The following is a 26429-nucleotide window of genomic DNA, read 5'->3' as shown; positions in this document are numbered from 1 at the left end:
AAGAATGATGGAGTCCACTGTGTTCTTGGGGACCTTCAATGCTGCAGTCATTTTTTTCATAGCAAAGGGTCTGAATACTTATGTAAATTTAGGTATTACTGATTTTTTCTAAAAAACTGTTTTTGCTTTGTCAATTTGGGGTATTGTGTGTAGATTGATAAGGAAAATGTTTAATTTAATCAATTTTCTAAGAAGGCTGTGGAAAAAGTCAAAGGGTCTGAATATTTTCAGAATACTTTGTGAATACTTTCTGCCATTGTTTTTCTTTAACCCAAGAGATGCAGTCGTCTGTGGGGAGATAGGAGGGGTGATGGGGAAAGGACGGGTACAGGAACAGCAGCTTTGAGTCCTTGTTTCTTTAACCCCTCGAGGATAGTCTGAGTCCATCAATACAGCATTCCTAATCACAGCACTGATAATGGCAACAATAACCAGGAATGAGGCAGTTATTTTCCTACAGAAAAACCCTTCATTTATGAAATGGCTACATCCTTGACTTCTGAATGGCTATCTTTGTTATTATATTATGCACGTTATAACAAGACAGCATTTCAATTGCGAAAACATTTAAATGTGTGACCTCTGTCTCACCTCTCTCACCGGCCACTTTCACAGCCGAGGTATCCCTCCAGGCTTCAGGACGTCAGAAAACAAACAGTTCTGAAAAAGCAAACTTTTCAGAAAATAGGGCGAAGGTGTTTAGGTGTGTGAGATGACCCCTAGGTTGCACAGAGACACAAGAAAGCTGCCACTTTGGGGAGCAGGCATGAATCATTTCACCCACGCTGGATTGGTGCTTCGGAATAAGATGTAACACAGGTAGAAGCAGTTTTACTTTAGATCAGCCAGAAGTTTGGGTTAGTCCATCTGTTTTTTAAGGCACTTAACCTTAATTGCTCCAATGGTCCCCGTTGATAACGGCAGACCCTGGCCGTGACCTCACTCTCCGAGGGTGTCTCAGGGAGAGTTGGGATATGCAAAAAACACATTTCCAAATAACAAATGTGTATTAATAAACACTTGTACTTGAAATTTGACAAATATAAAGCACCACCAAATGACATAAAATATGCTTCCAAGGTACTCAACACAGAAGCCAGAGAGGAAAACAATGAATCACTAGCAGGATGAATTCACATCCCCACACACAACCTCTAAGTGTGTGTGTGTTGGGGATGAATGGGTGAGTGCATGCGTGCCTGGACGTATGTGCGTGTGGAGTATGTATGACTTCCTGGGAATCATCTCTTCATTGAATCCCTCTTGACAATGCCTTTCTTTCACTTAAACTAATGATGATGTCAGCGTAATGACATTTCAAAAGACATTTCAAAAGACATTCAAAGCCTGTTACCTCCCCCTAAGATCCATCCATCCAACCAAAATCTAGGCCCTGCCCCCATCAATCAAACCAGTGTAGGAGGCGATACCACTGTGTCCTGGCCTTTAAACAGTAGATGTGCCGTGGTAAACAAGGAAATACTTTATTTCTATTTTCTGTTAGAAAAGGACTGTCATGTTGTTCCTATGACAATACGAACATATCTTAAAAGACTTTGGTTGCAAGCACGACTAAGGCAGAGAGGAAGAGGCGAAGCGAGAGGGATCACTAACGCCAAAATCTGTCCAGAATAAGCCCAATATGTTTCTATGGGCTTAATATGCAGACCTAAACGTGTTACCTACCTTCCTTTCCTGCCTTTGGGATAATGACTCTCATTGATAGAGCGGAGACATAAGCATCTTGCCATTACATACACAGATCTCTGACTAAGGTAACACCGACATCTTTTAGGGAGCGGTAATGAGGTAACCAATAACGGTTGCAATTGGGATGAGCTGTGCGGGTGAATTTAGTGCATATTGAAGGTTTAGCGAGACATAAGCTAGCGATAATCTAGTGCCATCAATGGTTGCAATAGGCCCCTTATTATTTGATTATATTCCAATAGGCTACATTCTGTACGCTATCCGTTAGAGTACTGATAATCTGTACTTAAGTAAAAGTCCTATTACTTATATTGTAATTTACTCAAGTAAAAGTAACCCTTAAGATTAAAAAAGTATTCAGTAAGAAAACTAGTTACACATTTAGTCTGGTACTTTTTTTTTACACTTTATGGTAAACTGTGACAGAAAACAAATAGGACAACAACTTAGTGTGATTGATTTGACATTCATTCATTATTTAAGCCTGCCAGCACCATCTTGCAGATATCCTCCAGCACAGGTAGTCTCCATTGAAGACTGACATCAAAGTCCATAGGCTGTAAAGTTTGAATTACGGTCTTAATCGAAGTTGACTTAATATCTATCAATGTGTTCAATTTCATAAAAAGGTAAATGGTACTCGAGACATTGTAATAATTGTACAATTTTAATGCCATTAATAAAAATGCATTTCACAATATAATTTCAAGTACATGTGATGGTGAACGCGTCCTAAAAAGATTTACACCAAATGCGATGTTTCATTTTTCACTCAGAATGAAATATCAAGGAGGATCAGGTTAGTGTTCAAACAACAATCAAAATTTAAAATGTCACTATCGATCATGTTACTAGTATGCAAATCAGACACATTTCAGCATGGAATTAAACATCATGGTAAGTATTCAGGTAAGAACCATGTAAGTAATAAATCAAACATTGCCATAGTCAACTCAATCATCTTTTTGATGCCAAGATAGGATTTACCCTCAATTCTCCTTTCCTTCTGAACCTCTCCTTTCCACTTTGAAGGGAATTTTCTTTTCCCCTCGGATGTGCCACTACAAGCTGTAAATAAAAAGACACACAAAAATGTATTTCTAGTCATGGTCCAAAAAGCTTACTGAGATGATACACTGACTGTACCACAGATGCGCTTATAGGCCTTGTCATAAAAAAGTATGACATTTAGACACACACACACAGTGAGAGGAGAGCAATGGAGTGAGAGGAAGCTGCGCTGGACATCCCGGTTCATCTAGTTAACGTTAGCTAGCTACATGGTTGACACTGCAGCGAGCTAGCTTAGCCAGCTTATCTAGTGGCAACCTAATGTGATAGCTTGTTAGCCATTGCAACACACATCTGATTAATCTGTAAACACTTTATGCCAATAACAAGGTGGCTAGTTAGCCAACAAGCAGAGATCATATGGGGAGCCAAAATCAGGAGATTTGATTTGCACTCTAAACACAATTTGAACAACATAATTATATCTGAGAAATACTTCTCTTACTCCAGAAATATATAATATTACAAAGACAGAAGGTAATTAAAGTGCACCTTACCTCTGATTGCATCTCACTAAGAACCCCCGAGCAAAAATATCCTCAGGGTGAAACCGTGTGCTTCACTTCAAGAGCCATGGTGGAGATACAGGGTTTGACGGACAACTTTGAGAGCCAATGAACTGAAGAGTTTTGATGAAAAGCTATTTTGAATACATTTCATTGGTCAAGGGGTCGCGAAACGTTCATAGAGACAGACGTAAAGGGGAACCAAAAGCATAAATTCTTGTAAAAAAAATAAAAGTTGGAGGTTTTCATCAAACAACAACGATATAATAATATAAATCTATGTACACTGAACAAAAATATAAACACAACATGCAACCATTTCAAAGATTCTACTGAGTTACAGTTGATATAAGGAAATCAGGCCCTAATCTATGGATTTCACATGACTGGGAATACAGATATGCATTTGTTGGTCACAGATTCCTTTAAAAAAAAGCTAGGGGCATGGGTCAGAAAACCAGTCAGTATTTAGTGTGATCCCCTTTTGCCTCATGCAGTGCGACATCTCCTTCGCATACAGTTGATCAGGGTGTTGATTGTGGCCTGTGGAATGTTGTTCCACTCCTACTCAATGGCTGTGCAAAGTTGCTGGATATTGGTGGAAACGTACACGTCGATACAGAGCATCCCAAACATGCTCAATGTGTGTAATGTCTGGTGAGTGTGCAGGCCATGGAAGCTGGGACATTTTCAGCTTCCAGGAATTGTGTACAGATCCTTGCGACATGGGGCCGTGCATTATCATGCCGAAACATGAGGTGATGGCGGCGGATGAATGGCACGATGGGCCTCTGGATCTCGTCATGGTATCTCTGTCCATTCAAATTGCCATCGATAAAATGCAATGGTGTTGTCCGTAGCCTATGCCTGCCCATACCATAACCCCACTGCCACCATGGGGCACTCTGTTCACAACGTTGACATCAGCAAACCGCTCGCCCACATGTCTGCCATCTACACGGTACAGTTGAAACCGGGATTCATCCGTGAAGAGAACACTTTTCCAGCGTGCCAGTGGCCATCGAAGGTGAGCATTTGCACACTGAAGTCGGTTATGACGACAAACTGAAGTCAGGTCAAGACCCAGGTGAGGATGACGTGCAGGCGGATGAGCTTCACTGAGACGGTTTCTGACAGTTTGTGCAGAAATTCTTTGGTTGTGCAAACCCACAGTTTCATCAGCTGTCAGAGTGGCGGTTCCCAGATGATCCCACAGGTGAAAAAGCCGGATGTGGAGGTCCTTGGCTGGCATGGTTACACATGGTCTGCGGTTGTAAGGCCGGTTGGATGTACTGCCAAATTGTCTAAAAAGACGTTGGTAGAGAAATTAACATGAAATTATCTGGCAACAGCTCTGGTGGACATTTCTGCAGTCAGCATGCCAATTGCACGCTCCCTCAAAACTTGAGACATCTGTGGTATTGTGTTGTGTGATAAACTCCACATTTTAGAGTGGCTTTTTATTGTCCCCAGCACTTAGGAGCACCTGTGTAATGATCATGCTGTTTAATCAACTTCTTGATATGCCACACCTGTCAGGTGGATGGACTATCTTGGCAAAGGAGTAATGCTCATATTTTTTACATAAGTATTCAGCCCCTTTGCAATGAGAGACAAAATTGAGCTCAGGTACATCCTGTTTCTGTTGATCATCCTTGAGATGTTTCTGCAACTTGATTGAAGTCCACCTGTGGTAAATTCAATAGATTGGACATGATTTGGAAAGGCACACACCTGTCTTTATAATGTCCCACAGTTGACAATTGATGTCAGAGCAAAAACTAAGCCATGAGGTGGAAAGAATTGTCCGTAGAACTCCGAGACAGGATTGTGTCGAGGCACAGATCTGGGGAAGGGCAGAAAAAAATGTCTGTAGCATTGAAGGTCCCCAAGAACACAGTGGCCTTCATCATTCTTAAATGGGAGAAGTTTGGAACCACCAAGACTCTTCCTCACCAAGACTCTTCCAAACTGAACAATCGGGGGAAAAGGGCCTTGGTCAGGGAGGAGACCAAGAACCTTATTTTAAATTCTTATTAAATTTGCAAAATGTTCTAAAAACGTGTTTTCACTTTGCCATTATGGGGTATTTTGTGTAGATTGATAAGTAAAATAAATAATTTAATACATTTTAAAATTAGGGTCTAAATACTTTCCAAATGTATATTTTGATTTGGCTATCTAGTCTGTTTGTTTATCATTTTACAGGCTACCTGCTGCTGCCATGTCTCTCATTCTCTGTACACACACATTACCAATGATCATTTTACTCTGATGTGCTCTGCACAGATTGGGAGAACAGATACAGTGCGTAACACATCGAATCCAGAGGACACTTTGATCCAATTCTTATCTGAATAATTGTTGTCCCCCACGATGAAATCGTCTGTTCGTTCGTACGTTAGTCACACGCGATATTTCACAAAGCAAGGGGACGATTTTGACGAAACTTGGGTGAATGATGCGTCATACCATAAAGATCTGGCATTTACAAAACTACACTGACTGGCCCAAGGTGGGAGCTATAGTAATGAACTGAAATCTGTTAGTCACACACAATATCTCAATTGGCCCAAGGAGGGGTGCAGCATCATTTGTGGGGGATGACATGTTTACTGTTGCCTTGTTTGATATTGTGATTGTTGTGTGATATTTTTACTTCTATTCAGACAATTTCAATATATATATTCTGCTTGTCCGACAATTATTTTTAATTTTTTACTCGTCCCAGACAAGCGGACTAGCATTAATGTCAAGCCCTATACAGAGAGGCCTGTGAAAAGCAGGTCCTACATACAAACCCTGCAGGGTAAAATTAGGCAGGGAAAACGTGCTACTAGCAGCCCCCCATCTGTGCCTGTGTGCTAGCTACATAGCTGAGCATGCTTGCGCGTGTGCTTAGTTCCATCCTCCCGCTTCCCTTCTGCCCATCCCCCTCTCCAACCCCACCCCCAACGCAACCTCGACCCCACCCCCACCACATCCTTATAGCCTATATACAAGCCATCCACCATGTTCAAGAACGGTGATACATCACACACCTCCCCACACACACGCTCGCTTGCTCACTGCACCTCTCCAGCCACCCGTCATCTAGGAGAAAGAAACAATGGAAAAATAACAGCAGACAAAGCACAGCCCACTTGCCTTGATGCAAAGAGTGGGGGAGCGAGAGAGAGAGTAGAGTGGTAGCTACCAGACTGTAGCAGGGATCCTGCTGATCTCTCTATGCAGCGCAGGCAGGCTGAGGAACAAACCCAGAGGGGAGAGCTCTGCTGCTGCTGAGCTGATCACAGCGACGAGTGGAAAACAACAGGGGAGAAGAGGGAACAGCAGCCACAGCTACAGCAGTGGGAGTCAGGAATGAGAGTAGGTATCGGATCGGGAATGAGCACTAGGCGACCGCAGGGAAGCCGACGGACGCCGGAAGATTGGAGAGGAAAAAGAGGAAGTAGAGGGAGACAGAAAAAAAGAAATAGCGATATGGTGGGCTGTGGTATTTGGAGGTGGAGACGGGCTGTGGTGTGGTAGGTGAGAAGTCAACAATGTGATAGGAGGAAAGACAGAAGAGGAACTATAGTTATCACGCTGGTCTTCTATGCTGTAGCAGCTGATATTTCCCATCCAGGACAACAATAGGTGTGTGGATCTGTAGAAGGCCAGGCAGGGACCCCTGCTGAACTGAACCCTGGCTCTGCTAAGGGAAGGAGAGGGGATACAAAGGACATGGCATCATTTAATTAAAGGCATGTTGTCCAGGACTAAAGTGTTTCTCCCATCTAAATCCTATCAGGTCAATCAACACTAATACACTAAACCAATAGCACTGTCCTATAAGCCAATAAGACTTCCATCCTACTGTATCTGTCAACTTGTGGCAGTATTACACAGTAGAGGTCTTCACGGGTCCACCCGAACCAGAATACCCAAAACCCGAACCGAGTCCAAAATGCAAACTTGTCCCTAGGTTTTGGGTCAGTTCATGTTTGATTGTTATAGGGTCTCGATTCTATGTAACTACAGCTGATAGACCCAAGTGGACCCGATCATGGCTCTGCATAATCTGTAGCATATTTATTTCACGCTAATAAGGTTCATTTATTAAATGTAGAAAGCTTAGCCAACATACAAAGAACTATTCGTTAACCAGATGAGCAACTTGGCTGATAAACATGATTTTTTTTGTCACTCGGGTCCATTTGGGTTTGGGTATGATTGCTCTCGGGTCCCCTTTTTTTTTTTTTTAAGATCGATCCAGTCAGGTCCGGGTCAAACTTTGGTCATGTCTACACTTGACACTTACATGTGGCTTATGCTATCAGAATACAAAGATGGCATTGAAAAGACAGGTTGTGTTCAGATCTGGCTGACCACTTCAGAAGGTGGTCAGGGATACATTGTGCGGATTTCTCCTCAGTCTGGAAACAATCAGGGTGCCGAAAGTGCATACAGTGGGCAACGTCATCAGCACTCCTCGCACAAGTCTCCAGAAAACTTGTGTTTTGAGGCACCTTTTCATTATAACGTTGGAGGAAATACAGTACGTTCCTAGCGTGTGAGGAATGTGTTTGCTGGCCTCATAACTGCTAGCTAGCTAATATTTAGAACAAAGATTTTTTTGTTTGGCTAGAGTTATGCTAACCTGTTTGAAATTGCTTTAGTGTTGCTTGCTAACTATTGTTATTATTATTTACATCATATTTAGCCTATTCCACATTTGTAGAATGCATACTAGCATTTTAATATAGCGTGGAAATCTGGAATCTGAACACATTTAAATGTAGGTGTAGAGGCATGACTCGTTTAGAATTCCCTGATCAGAAGTCTATGATCAGAATACTAAAGATGCATGAACTGTCAAGTCTAGACACAGCCTTCTTGGACCCGAGAAAACTTCTACTACACAGACTAGGGTTCATTGACAAAACACTTGAGACATCCCCAGACAAATTTCTGCTCTGTAAGGGTCACATGTCCTCATTGTCACCCGTCCCCTGTCAGTCACCCCACCCCCTGCTCTGGTCACTGGCCTCCTGGTGGGGCCACACTCTGGTCAGCCTTTCAAAGCTTCAGCATGTTAACCAAAGAAGCAGCTGCACACACAGACGCTGTCTGATTACATCAATGATGATAGAGTGGAGTCAAGCATTGTCTTGAAGGTATGTGTGTGTGAGAGAGGGAGGGGAGTTTGAGCTGCATGGTTTGAGCAACAGAGGAGACGAGAGGCTTGAGAAGGATGTCCCCAGTCAGGAGCAGAGCGAGTAGGGTTAGGCCATCTGTCACCTCCAGCTGCTTTCTGTCCATTAATCACAGCCTCCTCATGCACACACACACGAGTTGACCCACGGACACAACTATACCACCACACACTGACCTCCAGTCTCCAGGGCCTGGAGATGACCAGTGGAGAAACCAAACCACTGCTGAAAACATAACCAGTCTCGGTGCCCTTCTCACATCCTCTTCCCGCATCTATAATGTGTCTTTTTGGAATAAATTAATCAAATCAATAAATGTAAATCTATTATCCAGGAATGTACATTTCACCAACAGCCAGTGGGAACCAATCAAAATAATGTTCCTAGCTAGGTACACCTTCATGGTGATATGTTTCCTTGGTTAACCATAATACGGTTTATCAGGGTGTCAATAAGAGTCAGAGTCAGAGAGAAGAGCTAGGCCTTTGGTAATTAAAATGGCCATTATGACCAGACTAGCACAATCCAGGCCTGTCTGGCTGACATATGGCACACTGGGTAATTCCAATAAAGTCCTGAGGAAAAAGCCCCTGGAATACAGATAGCAATTTGCGTGAGAGGGTCATGAATAAACTAATTGAATACCCAATGATGAGAATGCTTAGGAAAAAGTCCTGTTCGGACAGTGTTCCCCCTAGGATTTATTTCAGCAGCGGTGGCAAAGTTAGCGTGGGGTAGGTGTTTTTCCTTGGCCGCAGAGACATTTTGCTGTTTTAAAGCACATTTCCTGCAATTCTACACATTTTGCCATGGGCAGACAGATTGTTTTACAGTTTAAAAGCTAGATTCCTGAAATTCTATTTATTTTGCTGAGAAAAAGAATTGCAGTTTTAAAGCTAATTTCCTGCAATTCTACCTATTTTGCAATGGGGCCCAAGAGAAAATTGGTACTGTAGGAGTAGACTTTGATGGTGTATCTGGGGGCATTAGGAAACATTTTTGGATAACAAAGCATTGAAAGAGAGGCATGTAATTAACATTGTTGACATGCTCTACTACTCAAGGCCCAGATAATGTAGTAGACCCACTGAATTGTGGGTTGGCTGAAGGGGACTAAAGTAACCTAGCCCAACAAATAAACTATGCTTTATATAACAAATAAACCACAAGTACCCTGCCATGCATTAATGACAGATGCAAAATGGCTGTTGCTAACTACACATCTTTAATCTGATCACACATTATATGTCCTGTGTAGGACTCCTAGTCTCACTATGTACTATGAGTTGATCGAGTTCCTTTACTCTCTCTCCGTCTGTTTGAGTGTCATGGCCAGCTCATAATCACTAGGGAATTCCATCTAATTTTCTTAAAAACTACATTGTTGGTTAAGGGCTTGTAAGTAAGCATTTCACCTGTTGTATTCAGCGCATGTGACAAAGAGAATTTGATTCGATTTATCGCAATGTTGCACTATCAGTCCCCCCACGTCACTGTGAAAGGCCCCAGCATGCCATAGCGGTGTTGGGATAACTCCACATTATTGACACTGAGAAATATGATACATTAGAAGCCTAAAAGTACCTCTGCATTTCCTTTACACAATCTATACAGGACAGCTGCCCTACAGAAAAAAGGTCTGAATCCTTGGACATCATGAAATACTGTACATTGTGAGAAAAAAATAGGAGTGAAGATGTGCGTGAGGTTCTGATCAAGACGTAGTGCGTTTAATCACTCTGCCTATTGATCGAGCGGCGGGAGAGCCTCCTGGCCTATCGACCATGGGGTGCGCTGGAGCTTCTTGCTCTAATCACATACTATTGAGAAAACTAAACATCTGGCTGATTTAATGAATGACGAGGGTTGAGAGCATGAGCTCCATATTAATCTGGTTCCAATCGTCAGTGGGAGGATACCACCATCTACTGCGGTCTGTGTGTTGTCCAGTGCTTACGACTCGCATAGTAATCAAAGTATTTTTTATATTTGAGGTGAAAGAAGCTCCCTTAAAACCTGACAACCATTCAGATGACTAAGAGACATAGAGCAACATGAGAATGACTAGCCAAAACCACCAATGTCCAGTGTGAAGCTTCACCAAACAGCACAGAGTCCTTGCAAAGCTACAAATCAATGACATCAAGATGAGGAGGAAGAAGAGAACGATGAGGAGGAGTATAAAAGGGTGCGCTACTCACAAGGCACGGCGTGGCGGTAGAGGTTGTCTCGGATGGTCTGCTGCAGCTCGTGGTCCGGAGAGGACTTCTGGAATCGCTGGCTCAGATAGTGCTTCAGGTCCTTATTCAGCTTGTTTCCTGTAGACAGCCAGACAAACAGGAAGACGTGTGTTAACTACATCACAACACATCACAGGAATATAGATGCCATGTAACAACAAATCCAAACAACACGGCTATCATGTATTTCGAGTGAACACAACTCTCAGTCCATTTCATCACGTCCATAGAAACCAGTCGGACGTGAATAAGCATAATATAACTGAGTAGACTATACTGATCTCTCTCTCCCTCTATATCCATGTTTCTTTCTCTCTGTCTTTGTATCGTCTGTTTGACACTGCATTGCACACCTTCCATAGTCACTCGGAGGGGTACCTGGCTAGCTCCCTCTCTCCCAGGCTGTAGCCAGTCAGTCCTGTAGTCTCAGTGCTGCCTGGTGGCTTAGACCACTCCCACAGCTAGGCCATCTGTCTCTCAGACACACAGTGGAAAGGCTAACTGTTAGCCGCTAACACAATGCTAGTCAGAGAGAGGAGCCAAACGGTTTCCTCTTGACACGTCACAGCGACACAGTCCTTGGGAGAGCGTTCGCACATGATAATTTACACACAACATACTAACATATGCTGTGATATGAGCACATGCAGTACCTTTTGCAATGGACTCAGGTTTTTTTACAGTGCATTTTTGTATAGGATGGTGCTATACAAAATTATTTTAGTGAGCTCAATGACAAATCCCATCAGAACAAGCAGGAGGACAGAGGGATATTGACCTCCAATAAGATCCATGGTTTTTATTGTATGTGTGAGATTCTGTGCTTCTGTATGATGTAAATCCCTCTGTGTGATTGACAGATACAGTGCCTTCAGAAAGTATTAATACTCCTTGACTTACACGACATTTTGTTGTGTTACAGCCTGAATTCAACATTGATTCATTCTTTTTCTCTCTCTCACCTATCTACACACAATACCCCATAAGTGAAAACATGTTTTTAGATTTATTTTTTGCAGATTTATTGAAAATTAAATAAAGTAATATCTCATTTACATAAGTATTCCCACCCCTGAGTCAATACTTTGTAGAAGCACCTTTGGCAGTGATTGCAGCTTTGAGTCTTTCTGGGTAAGTCGCTAAGATCTTTCCACACCTGGATTGTGCAACATTTGCCCATTATTCTTTTCAACAATTCTTCAAGCTCTCTAAAATTGGTTGTTGATCATTGCTAGACAACCATTTTCAGGTCTTGCCATAGATTTTCAAGTAGATTTAAGTCAAAACTGTAATTCGGCCACTCAGGAACATTCACTGTCTTCTTGGTAAGTAACTCCAGTGTAAATTTGGCCTTTTGTTGAAGGTTATTGTCCTGCTGAAAGGTGAATTAATCTTCCAGTATCTGGTGGAAAGCAGACTGAACCAGGTTTTCCTCTGAGATTTTGCCTTTACTTAGCCCAATTCCATTTATTTTTTATCCTGAAAAACTCCCCAGTCCTTAATGATTACAAGCATACCCATAACATTATGCAGCCACCACTACTTCAATTACTGTTTTTATTTTACCCATCTACCAATAGGTGCCAATCTTTGCGAGGCATTGGAAAACCTCCCGGGTCTTTGTGGTTAAATCTGTGTTTGAAATTCAGGCTCTAACACAACAACATGTTGGAAACAGTCAAGGGGTGTGAATACTTTGACAGCACTGTACATTCTAACCACAATCTTTGAATGGTTGGATGCTGCTGAGCCATTTTTTGGCCTTATCGGGCCAACAAAGAGTCTGCTGGTGAATTAAAACCACCAGATTGTGTTGCCATGGAAACAGTGTGTGCGCATCACTGTGCAGTACTACTCTGCTGGTAAAGAAAGCCAGAGGCCTCTAATACAATGATTAAGGTAGCAAGCCTAGCACAGACTTCTAGCACACTGCTCTTAGTGTACTGCAATGAAGGCTACTGCACTCATCCATCCAGTCATGCGAGAACCTCCCTCACACACATCTCCTCTCTTGCTGTGACAGATACCCGTCATCAGTGTCTCCACTGTGTTAAAGTTAATGGCCTTTCCTCAAACTCATCCTGTTCTTCTCTGTCCTCTGGCTTTTGGGCCCAGCCACTGGAAAGTGTCAATTGCTTTGATGCTCTGAGATTTGTCCCTGCATGAATGATAACATTATTTCCCCCTGTTGAAAACATCCTACAGCTGTGTGTGTGCCCTCTACCATATGCCTTCTCTGGAAGTAAAGTCTGGCTTTGGCCCACCCTCTCCCATCCAGGCATATCATTGTGTCTTAACCTCTAAAACAGTTTACTCAGGCCAATGGATAGTCTTAGACACAAACAAACTGGACAGTTCTAGCAGCAGTCTGACCATGACAGACCCGCAGCTAGCCCGCCCATCTGAGCAGGCTGGCACCACCATCAGCACTCCAAGATCCAACCAACAGAAGACATAAGAGGGCTATGGAGGAGAGGATGGGAGGGCCAAGGGAACAAGAGAAGTGAGAATCTTCATAGAGGCATTGTATTGGACATGGGATATGGCATTTTTCACATCCAGTACGGGATGCACTGTGGAACAGGGGGCAGATTTAATCTAGCATACAGACAGTTATCCAGCGGGTACTAGTCTAAATCCAGCAAGACAAGGGGCTAACAGTGGTGACCTGGCTGGTGAATCACGGTCCTGCTCTGCATTGCCTCCAGTAACCTCCAGTAGGCATTACATAACAACTCATTGAGTTATGAATATCTTGCTCTCGCAGGCTAACCTGATGGAAAAGATCCTTCAGAGAAAAACAAAATACATTCTTCAAAACAAGACAGGACTGAATGCTTGTGATGACACAGGGCCTTAAGACTGAAGCTTGATTTACTAATTCATACCTACTGTACATTAAAAAGGAATGCAATACCTTAGACGCATGCCAAAGGTCATCCATCCTATGCTGCACTGTGGTGAGCAATCACTAAAAGCTGACCGATACTGACTGATGATTAGAGCCCGACCAATATTGGGAGGCAAAAGTCACTGATTACCGAGATGTTGTTTTTTAGAGGTAAAAAAAAAAAAATCCCCCAAAAAATTGTGCTCCAAAGGATTAACAGACACTAACCCGGACGACACTGGGCCAATTGTGCGCCTCCCTATGGGACTCCCGGTCACAGCCGGTTGTGACACAGCCTGGGACAAAACCCAGGTCTGTTAGTGATGCCTCAAGCACTACGATACAGTGCCATAGACCGCTGCGCCACTCGGGAGGCCCGACCATCGGGTTCTTGGTCACCTCCCTGACCAAGTCCCTTCTCCCCCGACTGCTCAGCTTGGCCGGGCAGCCAACTCTAGGATGAGTCTTGGTGGAGCATACACAAACAGGTACATTCACATACTCAACATACTGTGTGTATACATGTGCACACACACACACACACACACAAACACACACACACACACACACACACACACACACACACACACACACACACACACACACACACACACACACACACACACACACCACACACACACACACACACACACACACACACACACACCTCTAGAAAGTGCTTGTTCTGCTGACTTCATGAGTCATTGACCGCAGAGAGCCCAGTGTGAGATGAGCGGTAGCACCACATCCTTGAGCTAATCACTAACGGCCTAAATAATTTGTCTGCTGCTAGAAGACAAGGGCAGCCAGCATCTCTCAGAGTATGTATCTCAGCTGGTAGGGACAGTCCATTGGCATCACTACATTATGGGAAGACAGGACAGTCTGTACAGTAGCATGACAACAAAGGGATTGGACAGCTGACATGCTATGTAAGACCAGGTCAACCTACTGTTAGTCTGTCTGACATCAAGCTGCTACTCTACTCTAGCTTCCTTGTCCCACACCTTAATAGTACACACCCTAACAAACCTGGCCCAGATAATGGCCCATTTAGCTGTATCTCTGAGATATCATCAATAAACCCAAAACCTTCTTCACTACAAAACACAGCTTCAGGTCAGCATGTCACCACCATCCTCTCATTAACTCCATAGTCCCAGGCTGCCAGGCCCAACAAACCACACTGGAGAGAAATAGGGGTAATAGTGAGAGGCAACAGTTGGTCCCCTAAATCCCTCAAACAGATCATTAGTGAATATATTTCCTCCAAACAGAGTCCTCCTTGCAGATTTCCTTAAGCCCCCCAACAGTGGGTAGGGTTTTAGTATGGACACACAACTACAGTATCCTCTGTCTCGTCTGGCTGAGCCACCATGTACTAGTGTTGAATGCAGAAATGGCTAATTATACAATGAACTCTTCAGCATTTTCATCTCAAACTTTGTCCTGCTAAGTGTGTCCTCTGGATAGCCTAATGAAGCAGGGTTAATGACAGGCTCATTAATCAATTATAGGAGCAGCAGGGGGATGGAGCTAGGCTACATGGAGGATGTATACCTAGACCCTAACCACTGGTCCTAGATCAGATATATTTCACCACCCGTGCTTGCTAAGGTTAGGATCAGGGATAATCTGATACTAGATCAAGGCCTTCGTTACCAGCAGCTGAAATCTCCCTCAGCGTTAGTCTCCGCTGGGACACCGAATTATACTGTTATTTAATGAGAGAGAGTTCTCACTACGCTAAAGGCATGGTCATCAGGGCTCCCAGTCAATAAACATTCTCCTGGTACTGACTTACCTCATAACTGCCTGCCTGTTACTCACCACTCTGACAGACAGAACATGCACCCCGTTCACGAAAATGGCTCGCTCCTACAAACAGTGAGTCGCATGGCTTGTTATATAAAACAGGCGTTCAGTTACTGTTCGATTGAATGTTAGAATGGGAAAAACAAGTGACCTGTTATATAAAACAGGCATTCAGTTACTGTTTGATTGAATGTTAGAATGGGAAAAACAAGTGACCTGTTATATAAAACAGGCATTCAGTTACTGTTTGATTGAATGTTAGAATGGGAAAAACAAGTGACCTGTTATATAAAACAGGCATTCAGTTACTGTTTGATTGAAAGGTAGAATGTGCAAAACAAGTGACTTAAGCGACTTTGAGCATGGTATGAGTTCCAGTATCTCAGAAACGTCCGGCCTCACAGAATAGTGCGACAAACAAAAAACATCCTGTCAGCGGCAGACTAGTGAGCAAAAACAGCTCGTTGATGAGAGGTCAAAGGAGAATGGCAAGAATCGTGCAAGCTTACAGGCGGGCCACAAACAGGCAAATAACAGCGCAGTACAACAGTGGTGTGCAGAACGGCAACTGGGAACGCACAACTCATCAGTCCTGGTCACGGATGGGCTATTGCAGCAAAATACCACACCGGGTTCCACTCCTATTTGCTAAAAACAAGAAGTGGCTCCAGTGGGCATGCGGTCACCAACACTGGACAAATGAGGACTGGAAAAACATTGCCTAGTCCGTCGAATCCCGGTTCCTGTTGCGTCATGCTGATGGCAAAGTCAGGATTTGACGTAAGCAGCATGAGTCCATGGCCCCATCCTGCCTGCTGTCAACGGTACAGATGTAATGGTGTGGGGAATTCCTGGCACACGTTAGGTCCCTTGATAACAATTGAGCAACATTTCCATTCCCTGAATAATTCAGGCTGTTCTGGAGTCAAGGGCAGTTGGTACTAGGTGGGAGTTGGTACTAGGTGGGTGTACCTAATAAACTGGCCATTGAGTATATGGTCTCAACTCTGAATGACAAAACATGCACCATACTTATTGAATTATTGAGATAGTGATAAGCACATTGTAAATAAGTGTACTACTCTCTTTCTCCCCCTTCCTCTAGGCCTGTCTCTGTTTCTCTACTTACATCTCTCGGCTCAACACTGCCCTCTGCGTTCCACTTCATTAGGCCTCTCTGCGTCACCACTGGGCCCCGTCACCATGGCAACGCCAGTGGGATTAGCATGCATACTGCAGTGGTGACAGATAGCGAGCCTGGTCTGCTGCCCCCAGCTGGACCACTGGAAAACTACAAACACATCAGGCCACATCAGGACTGCTGTAGCGTTCCTGACACACCGTTTTTCTAATGAATTTCTGCTAAAGTATCAGGTGCACACTACTACCTCCACTGAAAATGAATCATTGTATAGCTGACCTGAAACCACACACACAAAGGGATATTAATATCATTGTTCATAACCACACACACCTCTTTTCACCAGGGGTGATTAATCAAAAAGACAGGCAAAGGGAACACAGCCCAATAACCAAATATTCTATAAGGATCTAAGGGATTTAGCTAGTGTAACACTGTCCCCCACACACACACATTTTATCAACACCCAATGGCAAAATGTGTAGAAATGGGGGTGGGGGCGGGGGATGTGGGTACACAGACCCGCGAGCCAATGCGGCCATGGTGATTTCATATGTTTTGTGGCCCTCACCCCCATCAAAGTTGTCCATCCCTGGTCTACACTGAAACACACAACAAATGGCTGCTGATATACACGGCTGTATTATCGATGGATTTGTTTACTCTGTTGGGGAAAATGTAGTCATAGAATGTCACCTTAAATCCAAGACCTGGGATGGAGAGAGAGAGAGGGATTTTCATTTCTAGTTTAAATGACTTATTGTTTAACTGAGGCCATGGGCACACAACACAGGCCTTGGATCAGCAGATGAGGAATGGCAAACGTGACAGAGTAATTTATAGGTCGCGATCAATAAACGTCACAATACATTGCAATGTGTTCGATTTGGCTGCTCGGGGGAGGAGACCCACAGCTCCGCCAAAAAAATTTGACAACTATAGTAGATGCTGTTTTCAAGGGATTGTAAAATAAATGTTAGAACTGCTTTGTTTTAATATCATCAGAGTTATACAGCAAGTAACTGCATGCTTGTTATTGATCATATCATTTCAGATATGTGAGGGTAGCCTATTCATTTGGCATGTAGATAGATAGCTAAGCAAACAACATTTAGCTTGCCTCATTAGAGATTAGGCTTTTGGAATGAGCTTGACATCGGCCTCGTCCTGGTAAAGCAGTCAGTCAGAGTTCTGTCATCACCACTATAGATGCAAGAAAATCAAACAATATTTGCATATAGCCATCTAGTTTATCCCCTGAATGTTAGCTTGTCAACTAGCCTTATTGACATGATCTGTTATTAGCTAACTAGCTAGCCAATTTGTCCATCAATCAATGTAGCCTAGCAATCATGTCAGTCAGCAGAAATTGTGATTAAACACTCTTAAAAACAATGTTGAAAAGGGGATAATGTTAGCCAACTAACATACATTAGGTCTCCTTACCACTATGTTTAGCCAACTGTACAACGTTTCTACCAGTAGCTTGCAAAGTAAACATTATCAGCTAACAGTACATCTACAAATGCACCCTTTTGATGCTTGACAGGCAGAGCGCCCACAAAGGACAGAAAATTAACCTAAACCACTCACACTTGTCAGGAATAGTTTCCTTTAATATCACTCAAATATCCAATTAACGGTGGCAAATATTGAGAGATATCATCAGGCTAGCTTCACGTATCTGAAATTACATGATCAATTGCTTACATCAGCCGGAAGCGTTTGCCGAGAGAGGCTTGGTATTTGACAGTGGAGAAGGAGTGCATGGCAGTCAAGTGGTCTCTGGATTAGTTCAGGTACTATCTCCTTGGCAGGAAGTTCTCATTAGAGATGGACCACGGTGCTCTGCAGTGGATGGACAGGATAAAGGACTCCAATGCCCGCATCACCCACTGGCACCTTTCCATGCAGCCATACAGGTTCACCATCAGCTATGTCCCGGGGCACCTTTCCATGCAGCCATACAGGTTCACCATCAGCTATGTCCCGGGAAAGGACAATGCCACGGCTGACTTCCTTTCCTGCTGGCCCACCAGCTGGAAACTAGAGGGGTGGTGTGTGACGGCTGCACCGTGAGCTAAACAGTAAAAACCACTGCCTAACAAATATGCACATTAACACTCACTTTGCACTATACACATAATGGGCTCTATTTTCGGCTGGCGTTAAGACGGTACTAGTGTCAAACACACGTTAGTTTGCAATTTCGTCATGTAAAAACTGTCGCACTGGCATTTTCCATCCTTAACGCCAGGTTCGGCAATTCACCCGTCTTATATCAGCTCGCTAGTGCTCAGATGGATGGGATGGTAATATTTGAGGTGTGTCCCTAAAAACATGATCCAAAGTGCTAATTTCATGCAGCACTAAGAGAGATATTTAAGACCAACCAAAATATTTTGGGGGGATTTATGTGCATGAAACAAGAGTAGCCCAATGTGCTTTTGGTGCCTGTATATACACTGCTCAAAAAAATAAAGGGAACACTTAAACAACACAATGTAACTCCAAGTCAATCACACTTCTGTGAAATCAAACTGTCCACTTAGGAAGCAACACTGATTGACAATAAATTTCACATGCTGTTGTGCAAATGGAATAGACAACAGGTGGAAATTATAGGCAATTAGCAAGACACCCCCAATAAAGGAGTGGTTCTGCAGGTGGTGACCACAGACCACTTCTCAGTTCCTATGCTTCCTGGCTGATGTTTTGGTCACTTTTGAATGCTGGCGGTGCTTTCACTCTAGTGGTAGCATGAGACGGAGTCTACAACCCACACAAGTGYCTCAGGTAGTGCAGCTCATCCAGGATGGCACATCAATGCGAGCTGTGGCAAGAAGGTTTGCTGTGTCTGTCAGCGTAGTGTCCAGAGCATGGAGGCGCTACCAGGAGACAGGCCAGTACATCAGGAGACGTGGAGGAGGCCGTAGGAGGGCAACAACCCAGCAGCAGGTCCGCTACCTCCGCCTTTGTGCAATAAGGAGCAGGAGGAGCACTGCCAGAGCCCTGCAAAATGACCTCCAGCAGGCCACTAATGTGCATGTGTCTGCTCAAACGGTCAGAAACAGACTCTATGAGGGTGGTGAGGGCCCGACGTCCACAGGTGGGGGTTGTGCTTATAGCCCAACACCGTGCAGGACATTTGGCATTTGCCAGAGAACACCAAGATTGGCAAATTCGCCACTGGCACCCTGTGCTCTTCACAGATGAAAGTAGGTTCACACTGAGCACATGTGACAGACGTGACAGTTTGGTGAGTTATTCACAATTTTCGATGCACAAATAAGGTTTTATATGTAAGATGGTTAAATAAAGAGAAATGATTGATTATTGTTATATTATTATTTGTGCCTTTGTCACTTCCCACGAGCCGGGTTGTGACAAAAACTCACACTCATTCTTATGTTTAATAAATGTATCGTATAGTGTGTGGCAGGCTTACAATGATGGCAAAAAACAACATTTGAGTGCGCACTGATCCTGGTGCTAGGGTTGGTACGCAGCTGGAGGTTGAATGTTTGAAGGGGTACGGGACTATAACACGTTTGGGAACCACTGGTCTAGACTGTCAATAAAGGGTTTGGCTCCCGAGACCACTTGGAAATACATCTTAATCTTAATTAATTAATCACCAAAGCTTTATTAAAATATCAAGTTTATGAGGAGTAAAACCGTGAGCTGACATTCCTTTGTTTATCTATGCATTGTAAGCAGGCCCACATTATTTTAGCCATGCAGGTCTCGTTTTGGATAAAACCCTCCATAGTCTGCGTTGTTTTAATATTAAAATGCCCAAGGGGATAATGGTGCCTGTAAGTGTGACATGTAAGTGTGACACAGCCTATTTAAAACAAGTTGTTTCTTTTGGTTTAGAATTTGATGAGAATTATTCGTTCTCTTTTTAGGCCTTATCAATAATTAATTTAATCTTGCTTATTAAATGCAATTTACAATAGGCATAAAAACTATAGTCTCAACAGCCAATTATTGCAGGATATCAGTAACAACATCCACCAGTATTTCAGTTCTCAAACCATAGCACCATTTGCTATTGAAGCCATGCAATTACTTAGAACAATGTGGACTGCAAATGGGTTGAAGTTAACGTATTTAGCAAAGATGGTATAGGTCTACATTTTGTTATTTCATTTCTGTAAGCCATTTAACAAACGATTACAGACAAACATTGGATGTTTAGTTGATTCCAAGGCAATACATAAAATACCGTAAATACACAAACTGAAACACCTATATGTTTTGCCATGCAGCACGTTCTGATAGGCCCTTGAGCGGCCAAGCCTCGACACACCCACAACTTGTTTATTCATCAAAACACAGCCCTTTTGCTCCAAACGTAGCAAGTGCATGGATAACTGTGATAGTGAAAATAGTACAAATATTTCTAACACTCCTGAACCTATAGAGCTACCGCCTGCGCTTAGATTTACCATTGCGTACGGTTTGTTAAAATAGAGCCCAATATATAAATGACGATGCGACAGAGATTGTTCCTTATATCCCACATATAACTTTATTGCAGAAATACAGTTTAACATTTGCCATCATTCTTTCACAATAACCAGGTTTCCACCCAACCACTTAATGTGGATGAATTAGCTGATGCATGAAAAAAAAGTCACGACCGTGCAGATGGAAACCGTATATGCCAGTACAATTTTATAAATGCCGACAGACAATTTGTTCGTTCGTTCGACATGGTGGGATCATTTTGTGTGTACAATTCATCATGTGAGAAATTACGGTGGAAATGCCTTTACACGGAATCCAAACCAGCTGCGCGCGTGCGCCATCGTGCATACATTTATTTTGTCCCTCTACACCAAATGCGACCACAACACGCAGGTTAAAATATGAAAACAAACTCAACCAATTACATTAATTTGGGGACAGGTCGAAAAGCATTAAACATTTATGGCTTAAGGACAACAAAGTCAAGGTATTGGAGTGGCCATCACAAAGCCCTGACCTCAATCCCATAGAACATTTGTTGGCAGACTAAAAAAGCGTGTGCGAGGGAGGAGGCCTACAAACCTGACTCAGTTACACCAGCTCTGTCAGGAGGAATGGGCCAAAATTCACCCAACTTATTGTAGGAAGCTTGTGGAAGGCTACCCGAAACATTTGATCCAAGTTAAACAATTTAAAAGGCAATGCTACCAAATACTAATTGAGTGTATGTAAACTTCTGACCCACAGGGAATGTGATAACTGAAATAAAAGCTTTAAGAAATAATTCTCTACTATTATTCTGACATTTCACATTCTTAAAATAAAGTGGTGATCCTAACTGACCTAAGATGGGGGATTTTTAATAGGAGTAAATGTCAGGAATTGTGAAAATAGAGTTTAAATGTATTTGGTTAGGGTGTAAGCGAATTGGACTACGTCCAGGGTTTCTGGGATGATGGTGTTGATGTGAACCATGACCAGACTTTAAAAGCATTTCATGGCTACAGATGTGAGTGCTATGTGGCGGTAGTCATGTACGCAGGTTACTTTGGCGTTCTTAGGCACAGGGACTATCGTGGTCTGCTTGAAACATGTAGATATTACAGACTGGGTCAGGGAGAGGTTGAAAATGTCAGTGTAGACACTTGCCAGCTGGTCAGCACATGCTATTAGTGCCTGAATGTTGACCTGTTTAAAGGTCTTACTTCGGCTACGGAGAGCGTGATCACACAGTCATCAGGAACAGCTGATGCTCTCATGTATGGTTCAGTGTTGCTTGCCTCGAAGCGAGCATAGAAGCGATTTAGCTCGTCTTGTAGGCTTGCGTCACTGGGCAGCTCGCTGCTGGGTTTCCCTTTGTAATCCGTGATAGTTTGCAAGCGCTGCCACATCTGACAAGTGTCAGAGCAGGTGTAGTAGGATTCGATCTTAGTCATGTATTGACGCTTTGCCTGTTTGATGGTTCATCGGAAGGTGTAGTGTGATTTCTTAAAAGCGTCCGGATTAGTGTCCCGCTCCTTGAAAGTGGCAGCTCTAGCCTTTAGCTAAGTGCGGATGTTGCCTGTAATTCATGGCTTCTGGTTGGGATATGTAGGTACGGTCACTATAGGGACGACGTTGTCAATGCTCTTTTTAATGAAGCCGATGACTGATGTGGTATACTCCTCAATGCCATCGGATGAATTGAAGAACATATTCCAGTCTTTGCACTTAATCAGACCACTTCCGTATTGAGTCACTGGCACTACCTGTTTGTACTTCCTGTTTGACTTTTTGTTGATATGCAGAAACCAGGAGGATAGAGTTAGTCAAATTTGCCAAATGGAGGGCGAGGGAGAGCTTTGTCTCTGTGTGAGGAGTGAAGGTAATCTAGAGTTTCTTTTTTTCGTGCAGTTGCACATGACATGCTGGTGGAAATTACTGTAGGTAAAATGGATTTCAGTTTTAGTGCATTAAAGACCCCGGGCCACTAGGAGTGCTGACTCTGGATGTCCATTTTCTAGTTTGCTTGTGGCCTTATACAGCTCGTTGAGTGTGGTCTTAGTGCCAGCATCGCTTTATGGTAGTAAATAGACAGCTACGAAGAATATAGATGAAAACTCTATGTAAATAGTGTGGTCTACAGCTTATCATGAGGTACTTGAACTCAGGCGAGCAAATCCTTGAGTCTTCCTTAATATTAGAGATTGCACACCAAATGATGTTGACAAAGACGCACACCACCCCCTGATGGAGGCTGCTGTTCGGGTCTTGCCGATGCATGGAAAACCAAGCTAACTGTATATTATCCATGTCCTTGTTCAGCCACAACTCGGTGAAACATAGGATATTACAGTTTTTAATGTCCTGTTGATAGGATGGACTCGAACGGAGTTTATTTTTACAGGTATTGCACGTTCGCCAGTAGAATGGAGGGTAAAGGCGGATTATCTCATCACCAATGCAGTCTTGCCAGGCATCCGGCTCTTCGACCTCTAACGGCATCTCCTATTCATACGGATGACTGGGATTTGGGCCTGGTCCGAAAGGAGCAGTATATCCTTCGCGTCAGACTCATTAAAGAAAAAAATCATCATCCAGTTTGAGGTGAGTAATCACTGTTCTGATATCCAGAAGCTCTTTTCAGTCATTGGAAACAATGGCGGAAATATTATGTGCAAAAAAACACAAAACAGCTCAATTGGTCAGGAACCCGGTAAAACAGCAGCCCCCCCCCCCCCCCCCCCCCCCCTGCGACATTCTCACCTAAAGGTTGAGAATGGAGGGTTGTGGAAGGGTCGGGAGGGTCATTGGTAAATGCCAACCCTCTGAACTCTTTTTCCCTTGATGAGTTTAAAATAGCTAAGTACAGATATACATTGATATTGTGTACTGTTATTGCTAAAATAATGCTTGTCCTTAAACATGATCAGTAGATCTAAATGTTATATATCATTATTGTCTGTACTTGAACTTGATGGTTTGCACACTTGCCTTGGAACAGAGTATGGAACCCCATAGTCTCTGTGTAACGTTCCTTCTTGGAGTTCATTTTTGGTTTATGTATGTTCTGTTCCTGCACTTTAGATCTTAGTTATTTTTTAAGTTGAGACTTTATAAGACAGTCCGTTTTTTTCCCATTCCAGTGAACGTATCCCTTTTGTCTATTTTAAAGCATATATTGTTATGCCTTATCAGTTGTATCTTGTTGCCTGTTAGGTCATCCCTGACAGTACAGTATAGATTGATTAGTGGGTGGGGTTATTCTGGAAGTAATTAACTCTCAATCATACAGCCTTCCTTACTGAGAGGTCCCATTAAGACCTAGTGCTGCATTCCTCTCCTATGACAGCAACACTGATTGGCTCCCAGATTTAAACCAGGTCCCCAGGCTACAGGGGCCACTGCCAAGAGAGATATATAAAGAAAGAGAGAGAGGGAGGAAGAAAAAGGCAAGGACACATGGGGAGGGAGAAGAGGAGGACATAACTTCAAGGAGAGGTAGAGAGAGTAGAAGAGACAGAAACTGAGAACATTTGAGAGAAGTAGAGAGTTAGTGAGAGCATTGTGCCAGCTCAGCATGTATAGCCATTGCCTTGGTCTGTCTGAGGGGAGAAATGAAGACTGAAGCTGGTCGGAAAGGCTCTCTCAGTTGACAGGTACACATACACTATTTACTGTGAAGATTCTCTGAGATAAAGATCTTTCACACTGTATCACATGCATGGACTGTGACTACACAAGCACACGGTACCGAGGGTGTGTGAATAATGCAGATAGTCAGTGATCACGTTCTTCAATGGGTAGGTATGCTGATATGACTGGTCCAAACACCCACGATGTGAAGATCACAGGTGTGATACCTTGATTTTTCCTGTTTAGCATCTCCTTGGAAGAAATTACATAAGACTTATTGTCTCCTGGCACTTCTCTCCCTCCCTCTCAACCTGTTCCACTCCCACCCTCCCTCCCTCCTTCCGTTCTGTCTCTCTCTATTGGGTAAATAAGCTACTGCTGAGGTTGAATTAAAGGCTGTTTGATACAGCTCCCCAGTCCACATTGTGATAATATTGGAGCCTACTGGGCTCTGCTCCCTGTGGTCCAGACACAGGGGCGAGAGAGCGAGAGACAGACAGCGAGAGAAACCCCGTGATTTTTCTGCAGAAGCATCATTCAACCTCTTTGTCCGTCTACTGATGTCCAACTGTTCTGCACTGATCTTCATCATGGATTCATACACATTTCTCATTGACCATGAGAGATGATTTATTTGACTAATCAAATCACAGTCTCCCAAGTCATGTGTATAGTCATTGGAGTTTGGTTAGTAAATCAAAATGTGTTTGTCACATACACGTGTTTAGCAGATGTTATTGCGGGTGTAGCGAAATGCTTGTGTTTCTAGCTCTAACAGTGCAGTAATAACTAACAATTTTACAACACACACACAAATCTAAAGTACCAGTTTTCAGCACTGCCACTAGGTGGCAGATGTCAGTCAACATCACCTAGACGAGTACCTACTCTGATTAAGACATCAGTGCAGTGTGGTAATCACAGGCCTCTAGCCTCCTTAATTAACCTCTCTAATTATAATGATTATGTTCCTCACAACAGACACACAGATCAAATAGCCAGGTCAGCTTTGAGATGATCTAAAGCGCAAGACAAAGATGGAATTACCACTTCTGAGACCACCACGTTACAGCCTTGATCCCAAGGTTTAGAAAAACAGGACATTGGTTCATGTTGATGATATCAAGGACCTGCTACAATAGTGTCACAATTATCCTTCCCCTCCTATCCTTTTGAACCTTGCCCGAGCTTTACACTGGGCACACCTCCTTATATAGTATCCTATTAATCCCAAATCGCTCTTCTTCCCTTTCCTCAAGCACACCTCTCACATCAACCGTCCCTCCAACTGTACTTCTCTTATCAATTCCCTCCCCTCCACCCTCTTCCTCTGACCCTTGGAGCGGGCACAACTGACCCACTTTCCTGCCCCTGTGACGGTGCTGCTGAGTCAGAGATGGCCAGGATGTTAAACATACACACACCCGGGTCGATGGAGACATTATCCACATCACAAACCCACATTTACACACTTCACATCTACTCTACAGTCAAATGTTTGTTACACACACACACTTTCCAAGCTGTACAGCAGCATAGGCTAAGGGAATAGTGGCATAATGAGAAGAGACATGGAAATAACAAGAGTGGAGAGAGACAGACACACACATACACACATGCAGGCGCATCCTATGCCACACCTCTTGTATAACAGATCCTCTCCATCAACCCAAAACTACTGCAGTCATTGGCCTGCTCAGCAACATCCTCCATCTCCCAGGGAGCAGGAACAATGATCCTTATCAGAACAGTCCTGCAGATGCTCCA

The 26429-nt window shown here is 43.3% G+C and overlaps 1 protein-coding gene across 1 annotated transcript in view; it reads right to left on the bottom strand.

The window, feature by feature from the left end:
• The window catches only part of LOC111969942 (membrane-associated guanylate kinase, WW and PDZ domain-containing protein 1-like), a 193091-nt gene that overhangs the window by 67146 nt on the left and 99516 nt on the right, over positions 1-26429 (bottom strand). The window contains 1 exon segment of the mRNA XM_023996341.2: positions 10687-10803. Within this exon segment, the coding sequence (XP_023852109.1) occupies positions 10687-10803 (117 nt within the window).

Source organism: Salvelinus sp. IW2-2015, linkage group LG11, assembly GCF_002910315.2.
Source record: "Salvelinus sp. IW2-2015 linkage group LG11, ASM291031v2, whole genome shotgun sequence".
NCBI lineage: Eukaryota > Metazoa > Chordata > Actinopteri > Salmoniformes > Salmonidae > Salvelinus > Salvelinus sp. IW2-2015.
Note: the sequence above shows the minus strand (reverse complement) of the source record. Positions and strands in the feature narration are given on the sequence as shown.